This window comes from Mustelus asterias, chromosome 2, assembly GCF_964213995.1.
Source record: "Mustelus asterias chromosome 2, sMusAst1.hap1.1, whole genome shotgun sequence".
NCBI classification, from domain to species: domain Eukaryota; kingdom Metazoa; phylum Chordata; class Chondrichthyes; order Carcharhiniformes; family Triakidae; genus Mustelus; species Mustelus asterias.
Window position 1 is genome coordinate 43,321,786 of NC_135802.1, and position 26,993 is coordinate 43,348,778.

At 42.5% G+C, this 26,993-nt stretch overlaps 2 protein-coding genes across 22 annotated transcripts in view; one reads left to right on the plus strand and one right to left on the minus strand.

Moving 5' to 3' along the window:
* Nucleotides 1-3,044, plus strand: part of arhgap21a (Rho GTPase activating protein 21a) — a 193,651-nt gene extending 190,607 nt beyond the window's left edge. For all 5 annotated transcript variants that reach the window (XM_078234146.1, XM_078234109.1, XM_078234117.1 and 2 more), the window contains one exon: nt 299-3,044. In XM_078234146.1, the coding sequence (XP_078090272.1) occupies nt 299-395 (97 nt within the window). In that variant the 3' untranslated portion in view covers nt 396-3,044. The remainder of the gene's footprint in view (nt 1-298) is intronic.
* Nucleotides 3,045-17,045: 14,001 nt separating this feature from the next.
* The window catches only part of kiaa1217 (KIAA1217 ortholog), a 583,797-nt gene continuing 573,849 nt past the window's right edge, over nt 17,046-26,993 (minus strand). For 13 of the 17 annotated variants that reach the window (XM_078234212.1, XM_078234166.1, XM_078234202.1 and 10 more), the window contains 4 exons: nt 22,366-22,440; nt 20,511-22,232; nt 19,878-20,006; nt 17,046-19,142 (listed from right to left, as the gene is read on the minus strand). In XM_078234212.1, coding sequence (XP_078090338.1) covers nt 18,645-19,142; nt 19,878-20,006; nt 20,511-22,232; nt 22,366-22,440 — 2,424 coding nt within the window. In that variant the 3' untranslated portion in view covers nt 17,046-18,644. Of the gene's footprint in view, nt 19,292-19,877; nt 20,007-20,510; nt 22,233-22,365; nt 22,441-26,993 lie in introns of all 17 variants that reach the window. The other 4 variants (XM_078234173.1, XM_078234247.1, XM_078234192.1 and 1 more) reach the window with 4 other exon arrangements.

Here is a 26,993-nt window from a genome sequence, read left to right on the forward strand (position 1 = left end):
ATGAAATAAAACATGTGATTTTAGATTCTGTTTGAGTGGGTTGCCACATGATCACCTGCATACTCAGTATTTTTAAGTGTGAGACTTTGAAAAATGCATTCTGAAAACATAACTACAGTTATAGATAACCCAGCACTGCTTTTAACGTTTCCCCAAAACTCTTTATTGAAGGTTATTATTTACTTACTTTATCTGTTTATTTTGAATATATTTATAAAGTGCCATTGTTTAGTGTGTGAACATTAAAAAAGATAGTCCAACAAATCTTACTTTAAATGTTTTTCCCCCCATTTAACAGGGTTCTTGGGGATCAGGGAAGGATCAATACAGCAGGGATCTGCTTGTGTCATCCATCTTTGCTGCAGCCAGCCGTAAAAGAAAGAAAAAGGATATAAAGCCACAACAAAGCAGCTCAGATGATGAATTGGAAAGTATATTTTCCAGGAAAGAAGTATCAAACCATTCCAATACTGGTGCAACTAAGAAACTGGGGAGTAAAGGAGAATCTGAAAATGGAGCTGACTTCACTGAATTGAAGGGCAAACCGGACAACTGGTATAGTGAACAGCAAGAGAAGGACAGTATAGATGAAAGGAGTCAGTCTTTTTCTATGGCATTGATAGAAAAGTATGGAGTGAGAAAAGAAGTGCCTCTCGAGGAAACAAACCCTAGAGAACAGAACCTTGCAGTATACTGCCAAAAATGCACAGACTCGCCTACTGTTAGCTGTCTCAGTTCACGGCTAATTACAAGCACAATGCCCATTTCTACTGCTGAGGTTTCTGCTAGTAATGTGAGCTCTCACGTTGATATGACTTACTCAAATGCCACAATCAGCAATCCATCTCTGGTCTCTCGGCAGCAAAGTAATTTAAGTAAGTCAAAGAAGTCAGAAGTCAAAAGCATAGATGTAGGTAAAGCGGATGTAAGCTCCATCACATCAGACTATTCCACAACTTCTTCTTTAATGTTCCTTTCAGGTATGGACTCCCACATACTGAATGCAGAAATCCAGTCAGTGACAGAGAGCAAAGGTGATGAAGCTGATGATGAAAGAAGTGAACTTGTTAGTGAAGGACACCATGTAGAAACAGATAGCGATAGTGACTTTTCTGTTTTTGCTGCAAGTTGTGCACCTGAAAATGTTCTACGTGTAATGAGACAGGATACAGCAAAGGATGTCAGGAGAAACTCAGAAGGAAGTGACAAGACTGGGACAGAAGGAAGTTCAATACCGGGGCTAGATGACAGAAAAGCATTCAGTTCACGTAAGCTTATTGAATGTGATACACTTTCCAAGAAAAAGTCTCTTCGATTGAAGGGCGATAGTGAGGTAGCAATGGATGCAAAGGAACAGAAAGAGTCAAATAGAGCATGCAATTTGTTTGATGTGATGAAGAAAGGGAAATCCACAAGCAGTCTGGCTTCAGTCATAAAAAATGAACATGATAGGGTAGAGCCTGCTTGGAAACTAAAAATTACAGAGCGTTTAAAATTACGGCTAAAGACTTCTGCAGATGACATGTTTGGAATTGGCATTCAAAAGTCGGGGTCCTCGGAGACCAGTAAAAAAAAGAATATTAGGCGGAGACATACCATGGGAGGAAATCGGGATTTTTCAGAACTCAGTGTTCTAAATGCATGGAGAACACAAGAACAGAATGCAGAGAGTGGAGATAATGAATCTCAGTTATCAGCAGTGAATCGCCTGAAACCAAAATGCCAATCCCAGGACCTCTCGATTACAGAGTGGCTTGCACGAGAGCGCTTACGCACGAGCACATCAGATTTGCACACAGAAAAGGCCTCGGAGCCAAGGACTGTGGACATTAGTTTAGACAAAGGAACAAATTCAAAGCTGCATGCATCATCTGGAGAAGATGCAGGCAGCTCTGGTAGTTTGCCCCAACTCAGCCAACCTTCGCCTTCAGCATCACCGAGCCCACTACCTTCAGCAGGCCAAGTGAATGGTGACAGCCTCCAAAGCAAGGGAAAAAGCAATTTTAGTACAACTGTTGATGCTCATCCCCATAAGATATCCAGTAATCAAGTAGTCAAGTCTCGCTTCTATCAGTACTTGTAGGTCTGCAATTATTTATGTGTCTAGTGCTGCGGAAAATTGTACAGCGAATTGCTCGTCAAACAGTATACTGATTTTTTTTTTATGACTCTCCTGTACATATTTCTCTGTACTTGAATTTTGAAATGGTGGATGCTCTGCTGCTCTGCCTCTAATACAGGCTGGTTTCTGTGCTGGATGCTGTGGAAGCTCTTTACAGCATACGCTGACAGCCAGAAAAATGCTAAACTTTTGTATAAAATGAATTGGGTACAAAAGAGCATCAAGTGCTGAAACCTTCCAGTGCAAAATTCCATAAACAACTCGTACTGCATGATCAGTGATTCCTGCATACATCTTACACGCTCTACAATTGGATACTGCTGCATATATTTTACATCGGCTTATAAGGGCGAGCAAATCAAACATTTATTGGAACTTCAGTTGCTAAAGTAAGTGCCTCATCTCAAAAAAAAAATTGGTTTAGATAGGGTGCCATATTGTCTTTTTAGTTCAAAAGACTAGAGATCTACTGTGAACAAATGAAGTTTTATCTATAAACAAAACAAAAGATCATTAAAATAATTTTCCAGATTTTATTAACTGAACAAATAGAGCTTCCACACTATAGGCATTCCAGTTGAATCTTAAGAACATTTTTTTAAGTCAGACTTTTAATACAGTCTTTGTATTGGACTTGAATTTTTAAAGTTTCTGTAAAGATACTTAAATGTGTATATAATTTCATGTGTAGCTTTTTCAAATTTGAGATTTGATAAAAGCTTTGTAACATAGGCATGTAGATAGTGGTCTCTGGAAAAACTGGTCCCTTGCTCATTTTTCATTATCTCTAAAGAGAGTCTTAACTGTGCATGAGAACTGTTTTCTCAGATTCAACATTGTATTTAGCCTGTGTACAGATATAGACAAATGGTTTCTAAATGTCCCCTGGAAACACTGGAAATAAATTTTTTGTTTCTGTGGATCTTGGTGTCCGTTCCTTTAGTTGTGGAAAGCAATGAAACAAGAAGTTCTTTCTGAAATATTTTGGTATTTTTAATGTGGATAGAAGCACTCTCTATCTCTCTCTCTCTCTCCTGTATTCTTATCCATTTTGTGTTTCAATTGAACTTTCTGGCCATTCCTATTTTCATCCAACAGACATCAGCATGGATTAGATCAGGTATCTTGAAGGCACATGAAGCAGCATTGCAATAGGGATTCTTGGTTTTGGCCTTTTGTCTCTCCCAAGATAACACGTAGCATGTGAATGTTTCGCACGTAACATGCAATCATTGCAGAAAAGCCCCAGCTACAGAGTGGGACATTAAAGTTTTTCTGCAACCTTCAGTTCCATTCTTTGCCCCTTACATTGCTGAAGTACAAGATGATAGCGACATGGCAAGGCCAGCAGGGTTATCTGTGACTCTATTCTCTGATTTGCAATTCTCCAGCCCTCTAGCACCACCCCATATCTAAGGATGATTGGCAGATTATGACCAGTGCTTCTGCAACTTCCACCTTTTTCCCCCTATCCTCTGAAGCATCTCGCTTGATCCTGGTGAACAATTATTGAGTACAACAGCCTTTCTAATACCACCTCTTTATTTTTTTTCACTCATCCAGTGTTGCAACTACCACATCTTTCCACTAAGTGGCAGCACCATCGTCATTGGTAAAGATAGATGCAACATAGCCATTTATAGCAGCATCAATAGCAATAAGCTTTTTAAATAAAGCCTCCTGACCTGTATGGTACAGGAAAGTAGAATTGAGACCACAATCAAATCATCCGTGAACTTGTCAAATGGCGGAGCAGACTCAAAGAGCCCAATGACCTATGTCCCTATTTAGAACCTGAGCCATACTCTTGTCTCCATGTGCAATTGTCCTTTTTGATTCTCAATCAATCCTACTCTTGCCATCCTTTTACTATTTATATACCTACAGTCAATGCATGCAGCAAAACGATTGATCAGTTTAAATTGTTCCCTTTGACATTGCAATAACAATTAGCACATTGTTAAAAGCATACATAAACTTCATTAGTCCTAACTTCCTGTACATTTAATGGGGCAGGTTCTTGAAGGTAAAGTGGAGGCTCGGGTGAAATGCCATTTTATGTGAGATAGCAAGCAGCAAGTCAGTGGGTGCATGTGTTAAAAGTTTGTTTATTAGTTGCAAGTAGGCTTACATTCACACTGCAATGAAGTTACTGTGAAAATCCCCTAGTCGCCACACTCCGCATCTGTTCGGGTACACTGAGGGAGAATTTAGCATGGCCAATGCACCTAACCAGCACGTCTTTCGACTGTGGGAGGAACCTGGAGGAAACCCACCGGGAATCGAACCTGGGACCCTGGTGCTGTGAGGCAGCAGTGCTAACCACTGTATCACCTGTGCTTGCTGATTTGCATATTATTGCAATGTGTTGTTAATACACACTTATTCTCCCAATCAGCTTTGGCTGATTAACACCAAACCATCAACTACAATGATTTGCACTTGTAAAATCTCAGTAGAAACTAAATATTTTCATTTGGGTGTCACAGTTCTTCGGCTGTGGCACAACGGTGGAACTTTTGTCTCCACGTCAGAAGGTTGTGGAGCAACCATCACAGTTGTATTGTAATGCAGAACCTTTATGCTTCATTTACTATTCATTTTAATGGCCCAGAACTTCAGAGCTCTCTGGAAGTCATACCCTGGAAGTACATCCACACCCCTCAAAAAGGTGCACTGGGGGACCCCTCGGAAGTCCTGATGCACTGACTTTGAGAATTGTGCAGGAAATTTGGACTTTCAATAGGCAATTCCCCTTGGGAGGAGACATTGGATGGTTCTGATTCGCTTCGCTGAATAGTCACCCAGGAAAAGTTAGAAGGATCAAAACCCATTCTAACTTCTGGATAATATCACTGACCCCAGGCTCCCCAATGGACCACCTCCCTCCCAGCCTATCTCTCAACCCGACCCACCACCCCCCCTCTCCCGCTCACACCTAACCACCCATCCCGACCTTATTAACCCCTACCCTCTTGCCCTTACACTCTGTAGCTTGTGAAAGTGGCTTTGGGACATTTAAACTTAATGAACATGGCAGCTAGTCAGAGACAGATTTACAATGAAACACACCGGGAGAGTTTCAGACTCATTTTTTTGGGCGAGTTGAAAAAAGCAATCTTATGGCACTTAGTCAAAAAAAAGTGCCAGAATGCAATTCTTGCCAGTAGGGGGAGGTGTGAGCCTAATCTCACTAGTGAAGCTGGCTGCTGAGCTTTAGGGATGTAATTACGCACGTGCCCCAATCTCCCAGTCCACTGGGAGATTTCCTGTTGCCCCACCCCCAGACATCGCCCTCCGCTTCCTCCTGCCAATCACTGCCCCCACCAACCAACCCCTCTCCCTCCTTTTGCAGAGTTCCGCCCTTCCATCCCTTACATAGAGTTCCCCACCCTGCATTGGCATTCCAAGAGGCTCTGTCCCCAATCACCTGGGGAAATTCAATGGCATCCGGCCCCACCGGCAAGGCCATCACGTCTGCTCCCTCTTGGTCGGGACCATCTGTGATCCTGGCCCATGAGGAGGAAAGTTCAAGTGAGCCCGGACGATAGTGTATGGGACTCTCTAATGTCTTGACCTCCAGGGCCGAGGAGGGCAGGCGAGACAAGGCACTAGGCAAAAACCGTGAGGTGAACCTGCTGGTTGGAGTCAACATCTGTTGGGCAGGCAACTAGACCCAGCCAAGCCTCACAGCAGGTGCCAAATCAAGCTTTACCAACATAAGGAGGCAACGCATGAGGCAAGAGGCTGCCTTGAAGACTCCTGGGGAATGAGGTTAGTGAGAAGGGGACAGTGAGAGGGTTGGGGAGGAGACTGTGACGGGATGCGGGGGAGGGGGAAGGGTGGCACAGTGGTTAGCATTGCTGCCTCACAGCGCCAGGGACCCGGGTTCGATTCCCAGTTTGGGTCACTGTGGAGTTTGCACGTTCTCCCTGTATCTGCGTGGGTTTCCTCCGGTGGTCTGGTTTCCTCCCACAGTCCAAAAGATGTGCAGGTTAGGTGAATTGGCCAAGTTAAATTCTCCCTCAGCATGCCCAAACAGGCGCAGTAATGTGGCAACTAGGAGATTTTCACAGTAACTTCATTGCAGTGTGAATGTAAGCCTATTTATGACTAATAAATAAACTTTGTGTGTGAACGTGTGGGGGAACCAGGGGAGGGAATATGTGTGAGGGTTGGGTTGCATTTTGGAAGGAGGCTGAGTTTCTGAGGGGGGGAAATGGGCAGGAGAAGAGTAGAGTGAGGGCTGTCACAGATTCATAGTTAAGACACACATCACAATCTTGACCATCTTTACCTTCGTTTTGATAAGTGGTAAGCTTGGATTTCAATTCAGCAATTATTCATACAGGCATGTTTTTACAAATTAAAATGCACTAAAGCGGTGATCAAGTTGAGCATTTTTTGTGGCTTGCGCCTTTGCGTTCTGTGAGGTGAGAGTGGATGGGGTCAGGAGGGGTGTGACATCATGGGAGTTGGCCAGAAATGAAGGTGAGCGCGTGGCCCCACAAAGTGTAAATCCGCATCCTTAGCTGGTGCTGTAAAAGGGGGGCATGGTTTGGTATCCCCTGACACTCCTCCACTGTGAAGGAAACATTCAGAGCAGACACACTCCACATTTCTGAGGAGGCCAGGTTTGAAGTCTGGGTGAGAAATGCCGATCTCCAGTGCAAAGAGCAGATTGGCAATCTGACAGTGATTGCTTCTCAGAAGATCCAGGCCAATGCATCTCAGGCCTCAAGGAGAAATTTTCAACTTTAGAACTGTAGCAGAAATTCAGGAAAAGGGCATCGAACTTATAAATTCTTATATCCAATTATGGACGGTGAAATATTTTCCCCTCTTACTATTTATAGATTTTAATGTCAGTTTCTTCATCCTAAAGTAGTCACAAAGCTGCAGGAAGGCTAGGCAGATGATTCCAGTTTGTTCAACATTACATTTCCCCCTTCAGGCTTTGGAAAGGAATCTGGCATTTCCTAGTTACAGCTGGTCATTCTTCCACCCCTAATAATTTTAAACTCATCCTGCCTGTTGCAGCTCTAACTATTCACATAATCGCAAGGTGGATATTCTAAAAAAGCATTTCGGATTGTTTTACCAGTTAAAGGCCTTCACCTGTTTCGATTTTAAGCTCTACAATTCCTTCCCCAATCATCTCTACCCCTCCTTCAAAACACATGTCAAAACCCATGTCTTTGACCAAGCTTCCAGTCCTAATAGCCTTTTACGTGGCTGGGTGTGAAATTTAGGGCATGTTCCTGCAAAGCACCTTGGGGCCTTTTTGAGTGCTAAATAAACAACAAAGTAAAACAATACAGCACAGGAACAGGCCCTTCGGTCCACCAAGCCTGTGCTGATACACTGTTTATATCCCTCTATTCACCTCCCATTCATGTGTCTAACAAGATACACCTTGAATGTTGCGAATGTACCTGTTTCCACCACCTCCAGCACGTTCCAGGAACCATCACCACCCTCTATGTGAAAAACTTTCCTGCACGTCTCCCCGAAACTTACCACCTCTCATCTTAAACCTGTGCCCTCTTGTAGTTGACCTTTCCACCCTGGGAAGAAGCTTCTGACTATCCACCCTATCTATGCGTCTCAGAATTTTTGTAGACTTTTATCAGGTCGTCCTTCAGCCTCCGCCTTTCCAGTGAAAACAATGAGTCTTTCCAACCTGTCCTCATAACAAAAACCCTCCAGACCAGGCAACATCCTGGGAAACCTTCTTTGCACCCTCTCCAAAGTATCAACATCCTTCTGGTAGTGTGGCAACCAGAACTGCATGCAATATTCCAAATGTGGCCTAACTAAAGTTTTATACAGCTGTTATGTAACTTGCCAGCTTTTACACTTGATGCCCCAGCTGATGAAGGCAAGCATGCTGTATGCGTTGACCATCTTATCCACCTGTGTTGCCGCTTTCAGGGGTCTGTGGACCTGTATGCCCAGATCCCTCTGTATGTCAATGCTCCTAAGAGTTCTCCAACTTATTGTATAATGCACATCTGAATTTGATCAAAATGAAAATTGCTGTTTGATATTTTTGTGGTTGAATTAGCAATGACAGGAGACCTGTTAGGATGCTGTTGGCAAAGCAGTGGCCCAAATTTGAAATAACCTTCACGGGCTAGCTGTATGAGGTGGTGAAGAAGGTGTCACTTCTGTCTTGTCTGATGTAAATGACACCAAAGCCCTAGTAGCAATAATTTGTATTGTGCCTTTAACATGGTAAAACTATCCATGGTGCTGTCATAGAATCCCTACAGTGCAGGAGGAGGCCATTCGACCCATCGGGTCTGCACCGACCACAATCCCACCCAGGTCCTATTCCCGTAACCCCACCTATTTACCCTGCTAATCCTCCTGACACTAGGGTCAATTTAGCATAGCCAATCAACCTAACTTGCACATCTTTGGACTGTGGGAGGAAACTGGAGCACGTGGAGGAAATCCATGCAGACACAGGGAGAACATGCAAACTCCACACGCACATCACCCGAGGCTGGAATCGAACCTGGGTCCCTGGCGCTGTGAGGCAGCAGTGCTACCACTGTGCCACCGTGCTGCCCCTTTACAGGATCATTACCAAAACAAGTGAGCCAAACGAGATGTTTGGATAGCTGACCAAAAGGTTTGGTCAAAGATGGGTTTTAAGAAGTGAATTTGAGGAGAATAGAGAGGTGGAGAAGGTTAGGGATGCAATTCCAGAACTTAGGATCCAAGCAGCTGAAGGCACAAGCAAGAATGGTGGTGCAATTAAAATTGGGGATGCCGAGGGGGGGCCGGAATTGAAGGGGCGCAGCTATCTCAAATACTTGTGGGGCTGGAAGAGATTGCAGAGATAGCGAGGGTGCAAGGCCATGGGGATTTTGATAGCAAGAATCAGAATTTTAACATTTGGCATAGGTACCATTCCTCTCTTTGTTACTATCCTACAAAACTAAAACAAACCTTTGAATCATGCACTTTGATCCTCTTCAGCTTCCTTTTCTCTCAAGTCCTTGAACCAGGTGTGTGAGGAGAAGCCATTCCTGGGGAATGGTCACAGCACAGAAGTATGTCAGTCATGTCTATGCTACTCCTGTGAAGGAACAAATCTGATTTTCTTTCCATTAGGTCAAATAACTTGCCCCATTTTCCATTATTTGCTGCAGTCAGATGGACTCAAAAATCTCCCCTGCCATGAATAATATCGTCTTTGTAACCTACAGATTTTGCCTCAAGTGTGTAAGAATTTGTTTTTCCAATCGTACCAGCAGGGCACAGGTATGCCCACCAGAGGGTGCCCACAACACAGCTGAAAAATGAAAATGCTGGAAAATCTCAGCAGGTCTGACAGCATCTGTGGGGAGAGAATACAGCCAATGTTTCGAGTTGAGATGACCCTTCGTCAGAGTTCTGACAGACCTGCCATCCCAGGAATCAGTCTGGTAAACCTTCGCTGTGGTACTCCCTCTATAGATGTGGACACCGAAACTGCACACAATACTCCAGGTGTGGCCTCACCAACTCTTCTCCCAATCATTGAGGTTAGCCAATGTTGCTTCCGACTGCCGCCACTTCTGTCCCAGAAACCAGTCAACCCGTCTTCTGCCTCTAGGTTTACCTACATGTTTGTCGGGTTTTCTGCTCATCTTCTGGACCAGCTATGTCATAACTCACCAGGCCACTGCCAAAATGTTGTTACCTCTGTAATCCCTACTTATCTTTCCTACAATCCATCGTTGACTCTCTCCAGTCATGTCAGCACAGCACTGAAACAGCACTCCTCAGTAGCAAATAGCACCCTTCTGACTGTTACGGTGGTGAATGATCATTTTTCATCCTTCTCAAACATTTTTCAGCCTTTGACATGGTCAATCACACTGGCTGTCAATGCTGTACTGCTGTTGTCCCATTGGGCAGGACTGTACTCATGTGCTTCCATCCTATCTAACTAGTTGTAGCACTGACTTTTCTCCCTGCACCATTATCTCTGAAGTCCCTCAAGGTTCTATGCTTGGGGTCCCGCCTATTTCTCAATTACATGCTGTTCCTAAAATGCTAACATTATGGGTGGGATTCTCTGGTCCTGCTGCAGTGAACAGAGATTTGGCTGAGCACCAAATTCTCCATCCTTACTGGCAGTGGTGGCAGGGCATGACCGGCTGGAGAATTCCGGCCTAGATTCCACATATACAACACCCAATGCTCTCGTTCAACTTCCACTAGTGGATGAGCAGGAATTTCCACGAATTAAATATTGGGAAAAGCAAAGCTATTCCCATCTGTCACCATAAATTCCATTCCTTAGCCACCTACTTAAACCACCGCTGACCAAAAAAAAACCACTAGGAAATTAACTCCGGATGAAACATCAGCAGAAGACGAACCCTTTGGGCACAGCACATATGAATGAATGAAATGGAAATGCTGACTGCATTTTTTTCCTTGGCCAATGTCAGAGGTTCAAATAATTCGAAGTGCCGAACAAGCATGAAAACAGGAGAGTTTCAGACCAGTTTTTTTCAGTGAGAGGAAAAAATCAAATCTTATTAGTCTATTCTGAGGCAAAATGTGATTCTTGCCAATAGGGGGAGTGGATGGTGTCTATTCACGCCAGGAAGCCGGCTGCTGACCACTAGAGTGCACTATTGTGCATTGGCCCTGATCTCCCAGTGCACTGTCAAGAGTCCAATGAGAGATTGTCAATCCCCCCCCCCCCCCCGGCCAATTGCACTCCCACAACCGATCACCGCCCATGATCCCTGATGCAAAGTGTGCAGCCCCACACATTGTCTCCCCTGCAGGCCACCTCCCCCCCCCCCCCACCACCACCCCCCCCACCACCACCTTCAGGCCCACCTCCTTGGCACTGCCCGGAGCCATTATTTCTCCTCATCCCAGTTTGAATCTTTGGAATTCTCTACCCCAGAGGTTTGTGGTTGCTCCATCGTTGAATACATTTAAATCTGAGATAGACAGCTTTTTGGTGTTGCAGAGAATTAAGGGATATGGGGAATGGGAAAATGGAGTTGAGACCCAAGATCAGCCATGGTTGTATTGAATGTTGGAGGAGTTTCAATGGGTCATATGGTCTACTCGTACTCCTTATTTTTGTATTTCTGATCCATCTCGGCCTCCTCCTGAAGTCACCAGCATCACAGATGCCAGATTTCAGCCTATTCAATTCACTCCCAGTCATATCAAGAACTGGGTGAATGCACTGAAGTACAGCAGAAGTTATGAGCCCTGACAACATCCTGGCTGTAGCACTGAAGACACGTGCTCCCAAACTAGCTACACTTCCAGCCAAGCTGATTCAGTACAGCCACAACACTGGAATCTACCCAACAAAACGGAACATCCTGTCCACAAGAAGCGGGACAAATTCAGTCGTGCCAATTATTTTCTCCGTCACTTCAACTCTCAATCATCAAAGTGCTGAAAGGTGTCATCAATCTGTTAGCAAGCGGCACTTAGTGAACAAAAGTTAGCTCAAGTGGTGAGGGAAATGCAACTGTCCTTGACATCAAGGCAACGTGAATGAGAATGGACATCAAGATTCCCACTGACTTCAATTTTACTTGGGCTCCGTGTGAAAACTCTCCACTGGCTGGACTCATCTAGCTCAGAGGAAGATTCTTGTGGTTATTGGAGACCCATTATCTCAGCTTCAGGACATCACTGCAGCAACCTCTGAGAGACTCCTACACCCAACCATTTGGAAATAGGGTTGTTTGCTGTGTCCAGTCACATCTCCTCAGGTAATAAATCAGTCTGTATCTGAGCACAGAGCATCATTAAGAAATGGACAACCGTCAGCCTTGAACTGCTAAGTAAAAATCGAACCCCACAATGTTTCTCTCCAACAAGAGAGTGTATAACCACCTCCCCTGGACATTCAATTATGTTACAAAATCACAGGTGGCAGACCCCAGAATCGGAGGATGGGACTTTCCCATTGGCATTCTGGTGGGAAAATCAGCCTTTGCCCCACCAGCCGCAATGGCAGGCTTTTATGCCATATTAGGTGCTAGATCGGGAGCAGGCAGTTTCTGATTTGCCCATCCCCCATAAGCTCATTGGTACCTCCCTCCAGGCACCTTATTTGAAGAGCAGCTCTGTACAGCAATCTCAGCTTGCAGCACAGGACTGACTGCTCCACTGAAGACACAGCTCTGAAAGGCTAGAAGACAGCAGCCCTAAGGTTTAATGAAACCACCCTGGGCCACACCACAATGTCCTTTACCTTCATTCTGACCATGGGAGGTTCACTAACATCACCACTTTGGCTTGGCAGGAGGTGGCAGAGGCAGTCAGTGCCAATGCTTCACAGAGGAGGTCAACCATCCAGTTCAGAAAAATAATGATCTCAGCTGCTCTGCCAGGGTAAGGCAACCAGATCATCACACGCAGCAGCCCATCAGCCATTCACAGGTGAGCAGCTCTCCAATCAATCCTCTGAACCCTCACCATATTACAGTCACCTCTCTGTGATTCAGTGCTGTGCCTTCCTTTCAGGTTGGAAACAGTGGTGTTGAGCTCTCACTTCCAGAGCAGCTTGAACCCTCAATGTGACTGCAAAAAAATCCCTTCCAGCAGCCTAGAGGAGATCATTTTCCAGGTTTCCTGCATCCAACAATCATTCTTCCGACTCCAATCCTTGGACCCTTTGTGCATGTGATGGAAATCCTGAATCTGGGGAGGTGGATATACCCAAGTGCCATGTGTGCCTCTCCTCTCCCCATCACGAGGCCTCCTGCCCAGTTAGGTCACCCTTCAGCAGAACTCTTCCTTGCCCTTACACTACCTTTTCCCCCAATATAGGCTGCAGATGCCTCCTGTGACTGAGAGTGTGCAATTTGTGGCACAGTAGGGCCAGAAATTCATAGGGACTGAGGCACACTGTGTTACAAGCGCTACCTGTACACTACATTCTGGGCACTGCTGACCCTGGATCAACATGTCCTCCCATTGCCGGGACTGACTGCAACAAGGAGATTGTGAGGTTAGCCTTGTGAAACAAAGCCTCCCATTCTGGCCCAAACATTCCGCACACACGAGGACAGCCTCAACCAGGATCTTGGGTTCATGTCACACTATCTGTAACCCCCACAACTTGCCTGGGCTTGCAAATTCTTACTAACTGTCCTGGCTGGAGACAAAACACATCTCTTTAATCTGTGCTTAACGCTCTCTCCACTCACATTGTCTGTACCTTTAAGAGTTGATTACTGTAAAGACTCACATTCCAACCATTATTTTGTAAATTGAGTTTGTGTCTTTATATGCCCTGTTTGTGAACAGAACTCCCACCCACCTGACGAAGGAGCAGCGAGCACTCCGAAAGCTAGTGGCTTTTGCTACCAAAACAAACCTGTTGGACTTTAACCTGGTGTGAGACTTCTTACTGCGTTTACCCCAGTCCAACGGCAGCATCTCCACATCATTAGTGGGAAACCCAGGGCTGGCGGTGCGCACAGAGCCTTTTGCCCCGGAGAGGAATTGAGGAGAGGGCTTCACCAGATCCTGAGACAACAGCTTGGATGTTAACAGATTATGTAGGTATGTAGGAACCAGAGTTTTGGACAGAAAATCTGGAAGTCTGGCTTTTCCCACATGCGGTGGAGTTTTAGACCTAATTCATTAGGAAACAACTTCACAATGCATAAGTAGCGTGGGTTTCGTAAACAGCAGTAAGAAATTACCAATGAATCTGACTCCTGTTTGATAGCAGCAATGAGGTATCAGGTTGGACTGAAGGCCTTGGAGTCAAAATGTATTTTTGAAGGTGACATTATGCAGATAAGAAGTACCTACAATTAATGAAAGAACTCCTAGCCCGAGGCCCCGGAAAGTTGTGTTCAGACTTCAAGGGGTAGAAGACTTTCTTTAGCGCAATCATCCATCTTGGTGTTCTTTTGTATATCAAGACACATATTGACTGAAAATCAGACACTATTCTGTAAATCTGTGAAAGGTTACAACCCAGGTAGAAAGTTCCGGCAGACCTCATCCCTTAATTCTGCCTTGTTTTGGTACTTTGTGCAACAAACTTGTTCTGAGTTGTTTTCAAAATGATTTGATATGTGGTGGGGAAGTTGTAAATCTGCAATGTTGGAATGTTGCAAAGACAATTAAGTTTCAGTTCTATGCAAGACCAAAACGTTGTAGTTTATCAAGAAACCTCACTTTTATCTCTTGAGAGGAAGGTGCACACTGCAAAAGTGAATGAATTAGCACCTGCCTAATAGAAGTATGGCCATCTTTTTTTCTCCTTTGTAAGCTCTCGAACCCTGCTGAAAGTTGAACTGTTTCTGTTTGGAGTTTTTCCATCTCTCGCATTGCAGTCTCCCCCAAGAGAGAAGCTGAGGCTGAGCCACTGATCATTTGAGCCACTCCTGCCAGGAGGAACCTGCTTTGTGAGACTTCTCATGAAAAGCAGGAAGAAACAAAACATGACTACTTAAATGACTGGTTAATTTAAGGCTGGTCCGCAAGTCTTTGGAAGGCTCGAGTGCAAATTGTGAATTTGAGTTTTAATAGCTTCGTCGACAATTGAATTAATGAATTTGAATATTTGTTATCAGAGCATAAAACTCAAGATTATTTTGGGATTAAATGTTTGCCCCCTAGACATGGTGGTAAAGAGTAAAACTTGTGTATATTAACACTTTATTTTATGGGGATTTTGGCCAAATTTGGTTAAATTTGAAGCACCTACAAAAATTTAAAAAACTATTTTTTTATTAATTTGTGGATCATGGGCATCACTGGCTGGCCAGCATTTATTCCCCATCCTTAGTCGCCCTTGAATTGAGTGGCTAGGCCATTTAGAGTCATAGAGGATTACAGCATGGAAACAGGCCCTTTGGCCCAGCTTGTCCATGACGCCCTTTTTTTTTAAACCACTAAGCGAGACCCAATTGCCCGCATTTGGCCCATATCCCCCTAAACCCATCTTACCCATGTAACTGTCTAAATGCTTTTTAAAAGACAAAATTGTACCTGCCTCTACCACTACTGCTGGCAGCTTGTTCTAGGCACTCACCACCCTGTGTGGAAAAAATTGCCCCTCTGGACCCTTTTGTATCTCTCCCCTCTCACCTTAAACCGATGCCCTCTAGTTTTAGACTCTCCCACCTTTGGGAAAAGATGTTGACTATCTAGCTGATCTATTCCCCTCATTATTTTATAGACGTCTATAAGATCACCCCTAAGCCTCCTACACTCCAGGGAAAAAGTCCCAGTCTATCCAGCCTCTTCTTATAACTCAGACCATCAAGTCCTAGTTGTATCCTAGTAAATCTTTTCTGCACTCTTTCTAGTTTAATAATATCCTTTTTAATAATAGGGTGACCAGAAATGTACACAGTTTTGCAAGTGTGACCCTACTAATGTCTTGCCATTCATCAGCTCACTGGCAGAGGGCAGTTGAGAGTCAACCACACTGCTGTGGCTCTGGAGTCACATGTAGACCAGGTAAGGATGGCAGATTTCCTTCCCTTAAGGACATTAGTGAACCAGATGGGTTTTCCGACAATCAACAATGGTTTCATGGTCATCAGTAGAATCTTAATTCCAGATATTTTTTATCAAATTCCAATTTCACCATCTGCCATCGTGGGATTTGAAGCCAGGTTCACCAGAACATTAGCTGAGTTTCTGGGTTAATAGTCTAGCGATAATACCACTAGGCCATCGCCTTCCCCTAATATTTATGAAATGTGCTTGAATGTTTTTTTTTGTTTCTTAAAATCAGAATTTAAGCATTTTGAAGGTTTATTATGCGAGAACACTCATGAGAGTACAAATATGATTGCTGTTATTCTCTTACAAATAAAAACATGACGAAAAATTAATGCTGGACGTTTTTTTTTGTAATTAATCTGATCTTATACGATAACCAAGGTGTTTCCTGTTGAATGTCTGCAATTCTCATTTCTTCAAATGCTTTTGTAGAATTTATCCCACACATGGTGGTTGTTTCCTGGCATCTATTGAAGTATACATGGAAAGAGGGGTTTGGAGTGTAATTCCTACAGCACCCACTTTTCCGAGCCTTACAGACACTGCAAGAGTCTGTTATTGTGTGCGTTTGCCTGATCCTACAGTCCTACTACTGAATAGTTCAGAATTTATTTCTAGAAAATGATAGAAGTGGAAGAGATTGAGTTCTAGATATGAAACATTGGTGTAAATAGTGGGTTACATTCATGCTGCTCGTCCTTGCTCAGGCGATGTACAGCTTGTATGGTGCAGTCGTTTCACATGGTGCATGTTATACTGGAGATTTGATGATGTTCTGTGAGGCTTGTTGCAGGTTTGAACACCAATCTCCTTCTCTGGCAATGTTAAAGCCCGCGCCCATCCATATATAGTCTGTAAGTTTAGTTACAATTTTAGTTGTGCTGTGGCACTCTTGGGGACCAGCCCCACACCCGAGGGTTTTCCAATAGAATTCCAGTCCAGGTATGACGTCAAAAATCCACAGCACTCAGACGCGAGGGCAGTTGGTATACTCAGTGCGGGATCGGATACTCATGAACCTTCTTTCGCTGTTACTTGCATGCAGCTGATTTTCCTCAGCCAGGGTTGGAGTCTGCCCCACAGTCGCGGCACACTTGCATGCTTCTCACGGCACACTAACGCTGGTTGAAAATCAATGCTGTTGGGGGTAACATATTGCATGGATAGAAGATTGGCCGGCTAACAGGAAGCAGAGAGTAGGTATAAATGGGTCTTTTGCCGGTTGGCAGGACGTAATGAATGGTGTGTTACAGGGATAAGTGTTGGGGGTGTAGCCTGCTCAAACAAAATTCCCCAAAAGGTGTATAGCAACTTTTTGATAGAACACAACAAACAATTGTGAAGTGCCTATGCTGGCTTATCTTTATCTTCTTACCATAGAGACAACATCAACACGTGTGGCTCCCTTCAAAATAAAATACTACCAAATTTATTAGTACTCAAAAGGACGAGAAGCAGAACTACAAGCATGCGGCCCTTTATTTCATTGCTTCTTCACAAGGCTAGAGTTTGCAGTTCACCACAATGCTGTATTTTACAATATAATATGTTTTACAAATAACAAAACTCTGTACAAAAAAGTTCTGGATGTGCAAACATGCCCCATCTTATAGATCACATATACCCATCTGTTTCTTAAAATATATCTTATAATAAAAAGGCATGCAAATAAACAAACTTTGGTACTAGTGTGAAAACTATAAGCATCCCTGCAGATTTATAAGCAGATATATGTGTATATATATATCTATATGCATAGCTTAATATACACACACACAAAACATACCAGTTTTACAAGTTTCTCAATGTGGGTTAACAGTCCTCAATAAGCATTGGCAACTAACAAACTAGCACTCACTTTCGTGAAAATACACAAAATTAGTTTAAAAAAAAACAATTGCACAACTAGATTTTTAAAGACTATTAAATGGAAGTACAAAAACACAGCTTTGGAGCAATTGGAAAGAAAAGTCAGCTATACATTTTTTAAAAACTGAAGCAAAATAGGAAGCCGTTTTTCATCCATCACTCCAAAAAAAACCAATACTCATGTCTTTATTATTGAGAATGGCAGTACAACAGATAGTATATCTACAATATTACATCACACTTGCACTCATCCAAATCATATATTTAGTCTGCATTGTCATGTCCCTCTTCATTGTCGTGTGAAAGATTAATAATTTATACGCACTCCCCAGTAGCGAAAATTGCTGGACTATTGATTATTTCTTGCCTTAATGAAATGTGTAGCTAAGTATGGTTATTTAAAAAATGAAACAGATTATATAGTAAGCAACAGACAGCTGCCCTTGACCTATTATTAGCTGCAGGGAAAATGCACTTTCTAGGGGTTAAGAAACACCCATTAAATAAAGTGTTTATTCCATATCCATAATATAATGGTAAATCTAGCAACACCCATGTTGAATAGGTACAATTCAGTGCAGTGTGTGTTTGTGTGTGACCTTTTTTAGCTTTGACATGTACTGAATTTAATCTTACAGCTTACAATTCTCCAGGTTTGCCCCCTGCCCACATGGTTAATGTTTTGGTATGGAATAATTTATGTTAGTCTCGAGTCGGCATCCCAGTGTTCATTATCCAAACTTTACAATAGTTAAAGCAATATCAACTGTGCAAAGTGAAAAAATACTCTGTATACAAAACAATGTGCTTGAAAAAAAGTTGCCAGCGGTGAGTGTCTTTGTTTTATGCTCGGTGTCTTAACGCGCAACCTTTTATTATACCACCTGATTTTAAATCTGGTTAGGCAGAACAATTATTTACAAGAGAAACACTGCAAGTGTCCTTCACAATTCCTTGTGTGCTTTCTTGGGAAAAAATCCGTGTTTGCCGTTTTACAAAGACCTGTTAATTCTGACTCTGATGAATGCACACTATGTGAGGAACTTTACAAAATCATAATGAAATTGGTAGCATTCTACTGCAGTTTTTTAAAAAACAAAATGAAAGATGGACGGGTTCCAACGTGCTGCCTCTATGCCGTTTCTTTGACAGTGGTCATGGTGAATTTGCCCTGGTTCGCGTTCTGTTGCTTGTAGCTTGCGAAGCTAGCAGTATGGATTGTCCGGATGCTCTTCGCACCTTGAATCAGTGAGGTGGGAGAAACTGGGGAGGGGCAAGAGGGAGAGGGAGAGGGTCTACCATTTGGAGTGTGTAGTGGAAACGAAAGAGGTGGACCTCTGCCCGTTAAGGCAGAGCTCTGAGCATGAAGCTTAAGGGAGCCATTAGAAGTAGAAGGGATATGAGACATAGGGGGAAGTTGAACATTACGGCCTGCAGTCGCAGCGAGAGCATTAGTAGTAGATAAGGGATATTTACTGGAAGTACTGGGATGGTTAGTGTTATCATTGCTAGGACCAGGCACAGAGCTGCTTTTCCCAGAGCTGGAAGAAAGAGCCGGGATCTTAGAAGCAGGTAAAGTAGGGGAAGTAACCTTACTCTCCCCACCAGCTTTCTTAGCACTTCCATTAGCCTGCAAACAAAGATGGCAGGAGATAAAGTTTGTCAGAAAGCCAGTAACATTTTAGCCACGGGGCTTGCCACAATAGCCCCAGGCTGACAAAAGAATTAACAGTGCAGAATCTTACTATCCTGGCGAGCCTTGCAGGAGTTTTAACGGACCTGGTAAATCCCACAACATATAAATGTGGAAAGAAAGAAAATAAAAGAAAAAAGTATGAATATTAAGGATTATTAAAACCATGCTTTTCTACTACTAGAATGCAAGCTTGGGAAAAAAAATCTAATTAACCAGTAATTCATACTCTTATTCATTCATTAGACATAAATTTTCACAGTAGTTAGTTCAAATGAGTCAGTATTGGTTAAGTCTGGTTACTTCAGCCATTCCAATTACATACTAAAATCCTGATGGAAAATGAATAAGAAACATTACAATAGCAAGTTACTTGTTAAAGGGTTTACTGCACAAGAGGATACAGATGTACATCACCAAGAGTTAATGACAGAGAAACAAGAAGGTACTTAAAGAGTATTACAGCAAAGACACAGAATATTTCACCACAGTCCATCAGCATTTATAAGCTGATACCAGGTCCGGGTTCATAATTTAATTGGATAATTAAAATGAGGTATGATAACGATACTGACGTTTAATGTCAACATTTTATGAACAAATCATTTTAAATTTGACAAGTATTATAATTCCTTTCATTATTTTCTGGACAGACTTCTAGAACAAAACTACCTGTCGGAATTGTCGCTGGGGGTCCTGGAGCTTCTGTTTTGTCACCTTTTCCGTATTTCCCTGTGGTTGTCTTATTTTTGATCCCACGGAGACTGGCATCCTGCTGGTCGGGGACATCAGATTTGAACCCTGAAAGAAAATTAAATGTCACCTTTAACACAAAGCACAGTAGGTGTTCACTCCTGTGAATGCATCTGAATCACAATGAAGCTTAGCAGATGTACAGAAGATCAGAAAACAGATTGGTTATCTTGTATAGAATCTACACGGATCACCATTATCCTGTTAGGAAAAACCAATTACCTTTACATGCACAGTGCAAAGAATTACAGTCCCCATTTCAACCAGATTCAAGCTTGATTAGAAGGTGCAGAGGCAGAAAACAGGAAGTTATTTGACGAGAAGCGTATAAATTACCTGAAGGTCAAAGACCCAGTTAGACCAAAGCAACATTACACTTCCAATCAACAGAAATCAAATTGCTAAACCGCATCAGTCAGATTAATAAACAATAGCTTTCACCAACACCACTGTCCACCAAACCATTAACCGGTTATGCTTCAGCTGTTAGATACCAAAAAAGGGAATCACGTCACCCACATGAAGCAGACAGTAAAGAATGCAATAGGAGACCTGTGAATCACTTGCTTTTGTGGAGATTTTTGGAAGCAGTGGTGGTTTAGTCTTGGTGTTTTGAGGTGTCTTTGCTGTGGAAAGCAATGGCTGATCAGTAGTTTTGGCTTCATCCCATGACACAGCCCCTTGAGATAAATCACAGCTATGTGAGGGGTAGTTTGCATATTCTTCCTCCTGTTCTGCTATCTTTGGGCTCATTTCACTGATTGTCGTTTCCAGTTGTTTGATGGTTTGCTCAAGACTATCCAAGGTCTTATAGGTATTTTTCCGAATCTGATCTGTTCTAAATGAGTTGGACACCACGTCAGTGGAGTTATGTTGCTTTGACTGTGCGGTTTGGCCAAAGGCTTCATCCTTGCTGTTTGATTGTACAATCTCAAACCTTTTAGCTTCTTTGTGCTGCTTCACGGTTCCGTCAAGTTCCTCTTCATCCTCATAAACCACTACCTGCAGAGTTTTCTTCCCAGTCTTTGTGCCTGTTTTAATAGCTTGGGTCAGAGCTGCAAGCTGTTTTTTGGGGAATTTGAACTTAAACTTCTTCTTGGTATCAGCCTTATTGGGACTCTCAGCACCGTCTGATTTTGAGTCATCATTTTCTATCACATCAGATTTACTTTCTTTTGATGCCTTCATTTCAGCAGAGCCAAGGCGGAGGTCATGTCCATGGCCACTAGAGTCATTGCGCACCAAGCTCGTTGCTGAATCCACAGTGAAAGAAATTTTGTTGGAACCCATAACATCATTATTCACTGTAGATTCTGCTATTGCTTCAGTATCACTAGAACTTTCAGTTTCATTCTCTTCGTCTATTTTCTCTTCTGCCATCATCCTTTCTAAATCTTCATCACATTCCTCAAAGACTGTTGACAATCTTTTGTAAGCTGACCGGATGTCCATTGGTTCATCAAAGATAATAATGACCGGTTTTTTATCTGTGAATAGCACTGGGTCATTGTTCCCAGCCCCTTGATATCTACCCTGACCCGCTGTCATTTCCCGATTTGCGTCTACATTCACCGTCTGGATCTCTTCACCTTTCTTGTTCACCAGATCATTGACTTCTCCACTGGACAGAGCCTGGACCTCAGTGTCTGTAATCATAAATGCTATGTTATCACTGGATGGAGACTCTTCTCCCGAGGAACTTGAAGAATCAACATCCTCCAAATATCTGACAGCAGGTTTTTTGGAGGTCTTTGGTCTCAGTACTACCTGTTGGCTATAGTTTTCCTTCTGGTAACTTGAGTCTGCTGGTGGCATTTCACATTCTTGATCAGATTTATTAGAAACTGAATCACGCTGGTCCAGAATTGTAGTGGATTGCTGTACCACGGGTATTGTCATACACGTTCTCATTATTGGGCTGTGAACACTCTGCCCGCCAACCTCCTCAGATGTTGAAGCATTTGCACGTAGTGAGTTCTCCACTCTACACTTGGAGTCAAAAATTTGCAACCCGTTTCCTGGTTCAACCTCAACAAAGGATTCATACGTTTTTATTGCAGGCATGTACTCTTTCTCTGGAGGGGTATCTTTCCTCTTCTGAACAGGTTGATGGACAACATGCATTTTATCTGGCACAGCTTTCTCTTCATCTCCTAGATATTTCGACGTATCCTTTGCAGACACGGGAGACACAGGAGTGTCGGGAATCTCAAATTGAGAATGAACATTGTGGAATACGAACACATTGGAAATTATCGGCGCTTCACACGAAACCTGCAAAAACAAAAAGAAAATATACAAGAATATCCTGCATTTCCTTTGTATCAAAATATCCATGGAATATAATAAATAATAGTAATTTAGAACAAAAAAGCGCTCTTGAATGCCACCATTTGAATTAACTTACCAATGTAGAATCCAGCAGAGCCCTGTCCTCATTCTCGGTGCATGTGGTCTGTTCATCGCAAATGCCTGATCTCTGCTAGGATATTTCATTGTAATAAGTTATTGCACAACACATGCTCCACAGACTAAATGTGAACTGTAGTTAAGCAGAGCAGTTTTATCTATAATTTAAGATCCGCAATACACATTGGACAGTCTCCCACTTAAATCGCCAGCTCTCCACTCGTTGTATCAGAGCTTGGTATGGCTCCTACTCTGCCCAAGACCGCAAGAAACTACAAAAGGTCGTGAATGTAGCCCAATCCATCACGCAAACCAGCCTCTCATCCATTGACTGTGTCTACACTTCCCGCTGCCTCGGCAAAGCAGCCAACATAATTAAGGACCCACGCACCCCGGACATTCTGTCTTCTACCTTCTTCCATCGGGAAAAAGATACAAAAGTCTGAGGTCACGTAGCAACTGACTCAAGAACAGCTTCTTCCCTGCTGCCATCAGACTTTTGAATGGACCTACCCTGCATTAAGTTGATTTTTCTCTACACCCTAGCTATGACTGTAACACTACATTTTGCACTCTCTTGTTTCCTTCTCTGTGAATGGTATGCTTTGTCTGTATAGCGCGCAAAAAACAATACTTTTCACTGTATGCTAATACATGTGACAATAATAAATCAAATAAATATCTGCAAGAAGCTTTACTATGTTTTGGAGTAAAAGAGAGTACAGTTTTAGGGTAATAGTGTTTTAGAGTAGAGTTAATGCCAGATTTAGCATCCTTGGAGTAAAACCAGTGATGCAAAACAGGGGTATTATAACTGAAAACCCCCCCAAATTATCTCAGGATTGGTTAAAAAAAAGTGATTACAGATTGGGCAAGTTTTTAAACGAGTCACCTCAATCTGATCTGAACCCTCTAAAAGAAACAATAGCAGCACCAATGCCCATCACCGATAGTCCAAAAACAGAAGAGCAATAGTAACATTCAGGTGCTCAAACCACCAAGCTAAAAGCTAATAAAAACTGATTTTAAAAATTCAATTTTGTACAGGAACACCTTTGTATAAATGTGCAAACTAAATATCTAATTCAGTCTGAAATGGTTAGACATCTGTGATATCAGTTTTTGTAACAGTTAATTCCCCCAGTTCACAAATGTTCCTGTTTAGAGTATGTAGTATCCTCACCGTGAAGGAGGAGGCCATTTGGCCCATTGAGTCTGCACCGATAGAGCACCTTACCCAGTCACCCCCACCCCCCCCCACCCGCCCCCCAACCCTGTACCCCACCCACACATTTACAATGGCTAATCCTCCTAATCTACACATCTTGGGTGGGACAATTTAGTATGGCCAATCCACCTAACCTGCACATCTTTGGAGTGTGGGAGGAAACCCACGCAGACATAGAGAGAACGTGTCAACTCCACACAGACAGTCACCCAAGGCTGGAATTGAACCCGGGTCCCTGGCGCTGTGAGGCAGCCATATTTATTGTAGACTAATCATCTTTTTCAGCATCTACATTATCTATTGTCAGAAAACAAGACACAAATCAGTAAAGGTAATAGTAGCATAAAATACAGCCAAAACTATTACTCTTCAGATTGTGTTTGAATTTTTTGTGATAAATCAGAAAATCCTTCCTTTGCACTTTCAGTAGGGACAAAGTTTCTATGCCTCGGACTAAGGCCTCCAAAGCAGCATTTTTATAAACTATATAGATAGTATTAAAAATTTGAAAAGTGCCTCAATTTCTATTAAAGCAATCTATATGACAATGATCAAAATTGAAAACACACATGTTTAAAAACAGATTCTAGATACAAAACTCTGCACCACAATCAAACAAGCAGCACTTCAAACTCCCATTATATGAACTGACCAGCAAACACAAAGTTAGCGCTTCTTTTTAAAATAAAAGTAGGCTTCAAAAATTAGGCTCTATAGTTATTTTGTCGTAAAACTCAAATGCATGCTGTGCAGCACAGCAGCATCCAGCATGTTCAGATAATAGGGGTTGCAATGAATTAGTAGCCGTGATTTTCCCCACTTTCTCACAGAAAGAGTTGAAGGCATAACCTAAATGTTAGATTAAAATTGAAGCATCCGCAAAAATTATAGACAAAATCATTTTTACATTATGTGTACTTCATTTAAATTATGTATTTGTGAATGAGGTACATTGGTTTTACACTATGCAGTTAAAATTCCACTAAAACACACTTTTTGATGCAATGAAGTATTTTATTTGTAATGTAAAGTACTTTGTGACTGTCCAGTATTTTTTTGACAATCTTTCTGGATGGAACTCTTGATTTACATGAAATTAGCAGTATTCTGTTATTAATGTCGATGATGTGGAGATGCCGGCGTTGGACTTTGGTGGGCACAGTAAGAAGTCTCACAACACCAGGTTAGAGTCCAACAGGTTTATTTGGAATCACGAGCTTTCGGAGCACTGCTCCTTCATCAGGTGAGTCTTAATGTTTGCAGCTAATCAAGAACTCAGCTATATTGTTAGCCGTGCCTGACAACTCTTGGAGAAGCGTAATTACTGCAGAATTTAAACTATGTAAACTGAAGCGTAACACCACTCTGTTAAGCATATTTTATCAATGTTCAAACCCTTTTAATAGGAGCACTGCCTTTTTTTTGGTAATGACAACTTCGAGCTTGGCTTAAAAGAATAAGCAAATAACAGTTAAACAAGTCAGGTTAACTGGAGAGCCTGTCCACTACAAGCATGAAGTGAGCCATAAGTGTACAGATCTCTCCATCAGCTAGGAAAATCAAGGTTGTTTGCAACATAAAATTATTCACAAGTCATACTGCTCCCTATTGGTAATAGGAAAAGTATGTTAAACATTATAGCATGTGGGCGGTCAAAGGATTTATTTTAAGCACGCTGTAAAATTGCCCTAACATTCGAAATCATTGGAAAACTTGACACAACCAAATCTCTGAGCCGTCATGGGCTGGTGCCATTGAATCGCATGTTTGCAATTAAATGTAATTCACCGAGAAAACCAAAAGGAGGGATTCATGTTTGCTCGTCTTTTGATTCCACAAAGCTGAGGAGAGGACATTTTACAATCAGCCAAAGAATAGTCAGCCCAAACAACTGAAGTGCCTCAAATAAGCACAATGACTGGATAGAGTAATTTAAATTATATCATTCATATTGCATAGGCATAGGTTGCAATGTAAAATTTCAATGTGAATTATAAAGTTAATATATGGTTGGTTAACATATTCTAGAGCAGATGCTACAAACTTCATTCTTTGAACTAGCACAGGTTGTCAGGGGACTAAGATCTCACACTATATATTTTAATGAAATATATAGAGATATCTTCACAGCTAGTTCCTAAAATTTTAAAAACTGGGCAAAGATATTGTAAAATGGCTGAATTTATGTCTATCTGTGACTCCTGAACAAAATCGGCAATCATGGCAGTACAGTAGACACTTGCACCTGGTTATTTCTGAAGGTACACTAATGACCCCCCCCCCACTCTTCAAAGAGAATTCAAAGAGTCCACTTGGATTGATTAGCCATGCTGGTCAGCTGGAGCCTATCTGATTACTAGATCCCACAAACTTCCTTTCAAGTCTTAATGGTTAGACCATTTAACCATCTCGGGATGCCAGATGGGGGAATTAACACCCTTTGTTAAAGACACAGGGAAGAGATGAGCGTCATGTGACATGGAATCCTCCAGTCTGTGTAACCAGTTATATTGGCCGGAATTCTACCGCCTTGCCCACCCCGGAATTAGAGCAGGTGAGGATCGCAGATTGGAATTCTCCATTGGCCTTGGGTGGGATTTTACCAGCGTCACTCGAGCGAGGTTGTAAAATCCCGGCCATTGTCTTGCTGAACTGAAAAACTGAAGTCTGCCAATCTACAAGCAGCAGCACTGAAAAGAGGCTCTGCCCGGATTGAATATCCAGCCCCGATCTGCACTGTGTCTACTGGAAACTCTGTACATCACCTACAAGCCTGATCCATCTCAGCATGCCTAGCTCTGTATATGAAGTCAATTCCACTGGAAAAGTGAACTATACAACATCGATTTTTCGGGCTGCCAACCTCCCTGAAGGAATACCTCATTGGACTTTGATTCTGGACTTATGTGAAATAATAATACTTCTCGCTATGGCCTTTGCCCTGTAGATCTTTCTCTTCATCTCTTTTATACAGTAGGAGTGCTCAGGGGGCTCCTCCTGCGTTTTGAGTGTGTGCAAATAAACTAACTCTTTGAGTTCACCCTATCATGAGTTCGCTGTTGGGTTATTAATAGAAATTGAATCAGACCAAAACTGAGGGGTTGGGTAATACACCACTAATTATACAGGGGGAATCAAAATCAAAACAACTTTCTGCTTACATATGGGTGGCGAGACGAGAAATTAGGACTGTTTAAATTGAACCCCCTCCTGTCCATAACAAAATGTTGTGCCACATGGTCAGATGTCGAAGCATTTTGAGGTTTCCTTCAATCTTCTGGTTATGATTTTAGCAGAACTGTTTTATTCATTCTCAGGAAATAAATGCATTCAAGTTGGGGTTTACTCTGAAATTTCAGAGTAAAACAACTTTTTGGATGTTTTACTGTAGTTCATCA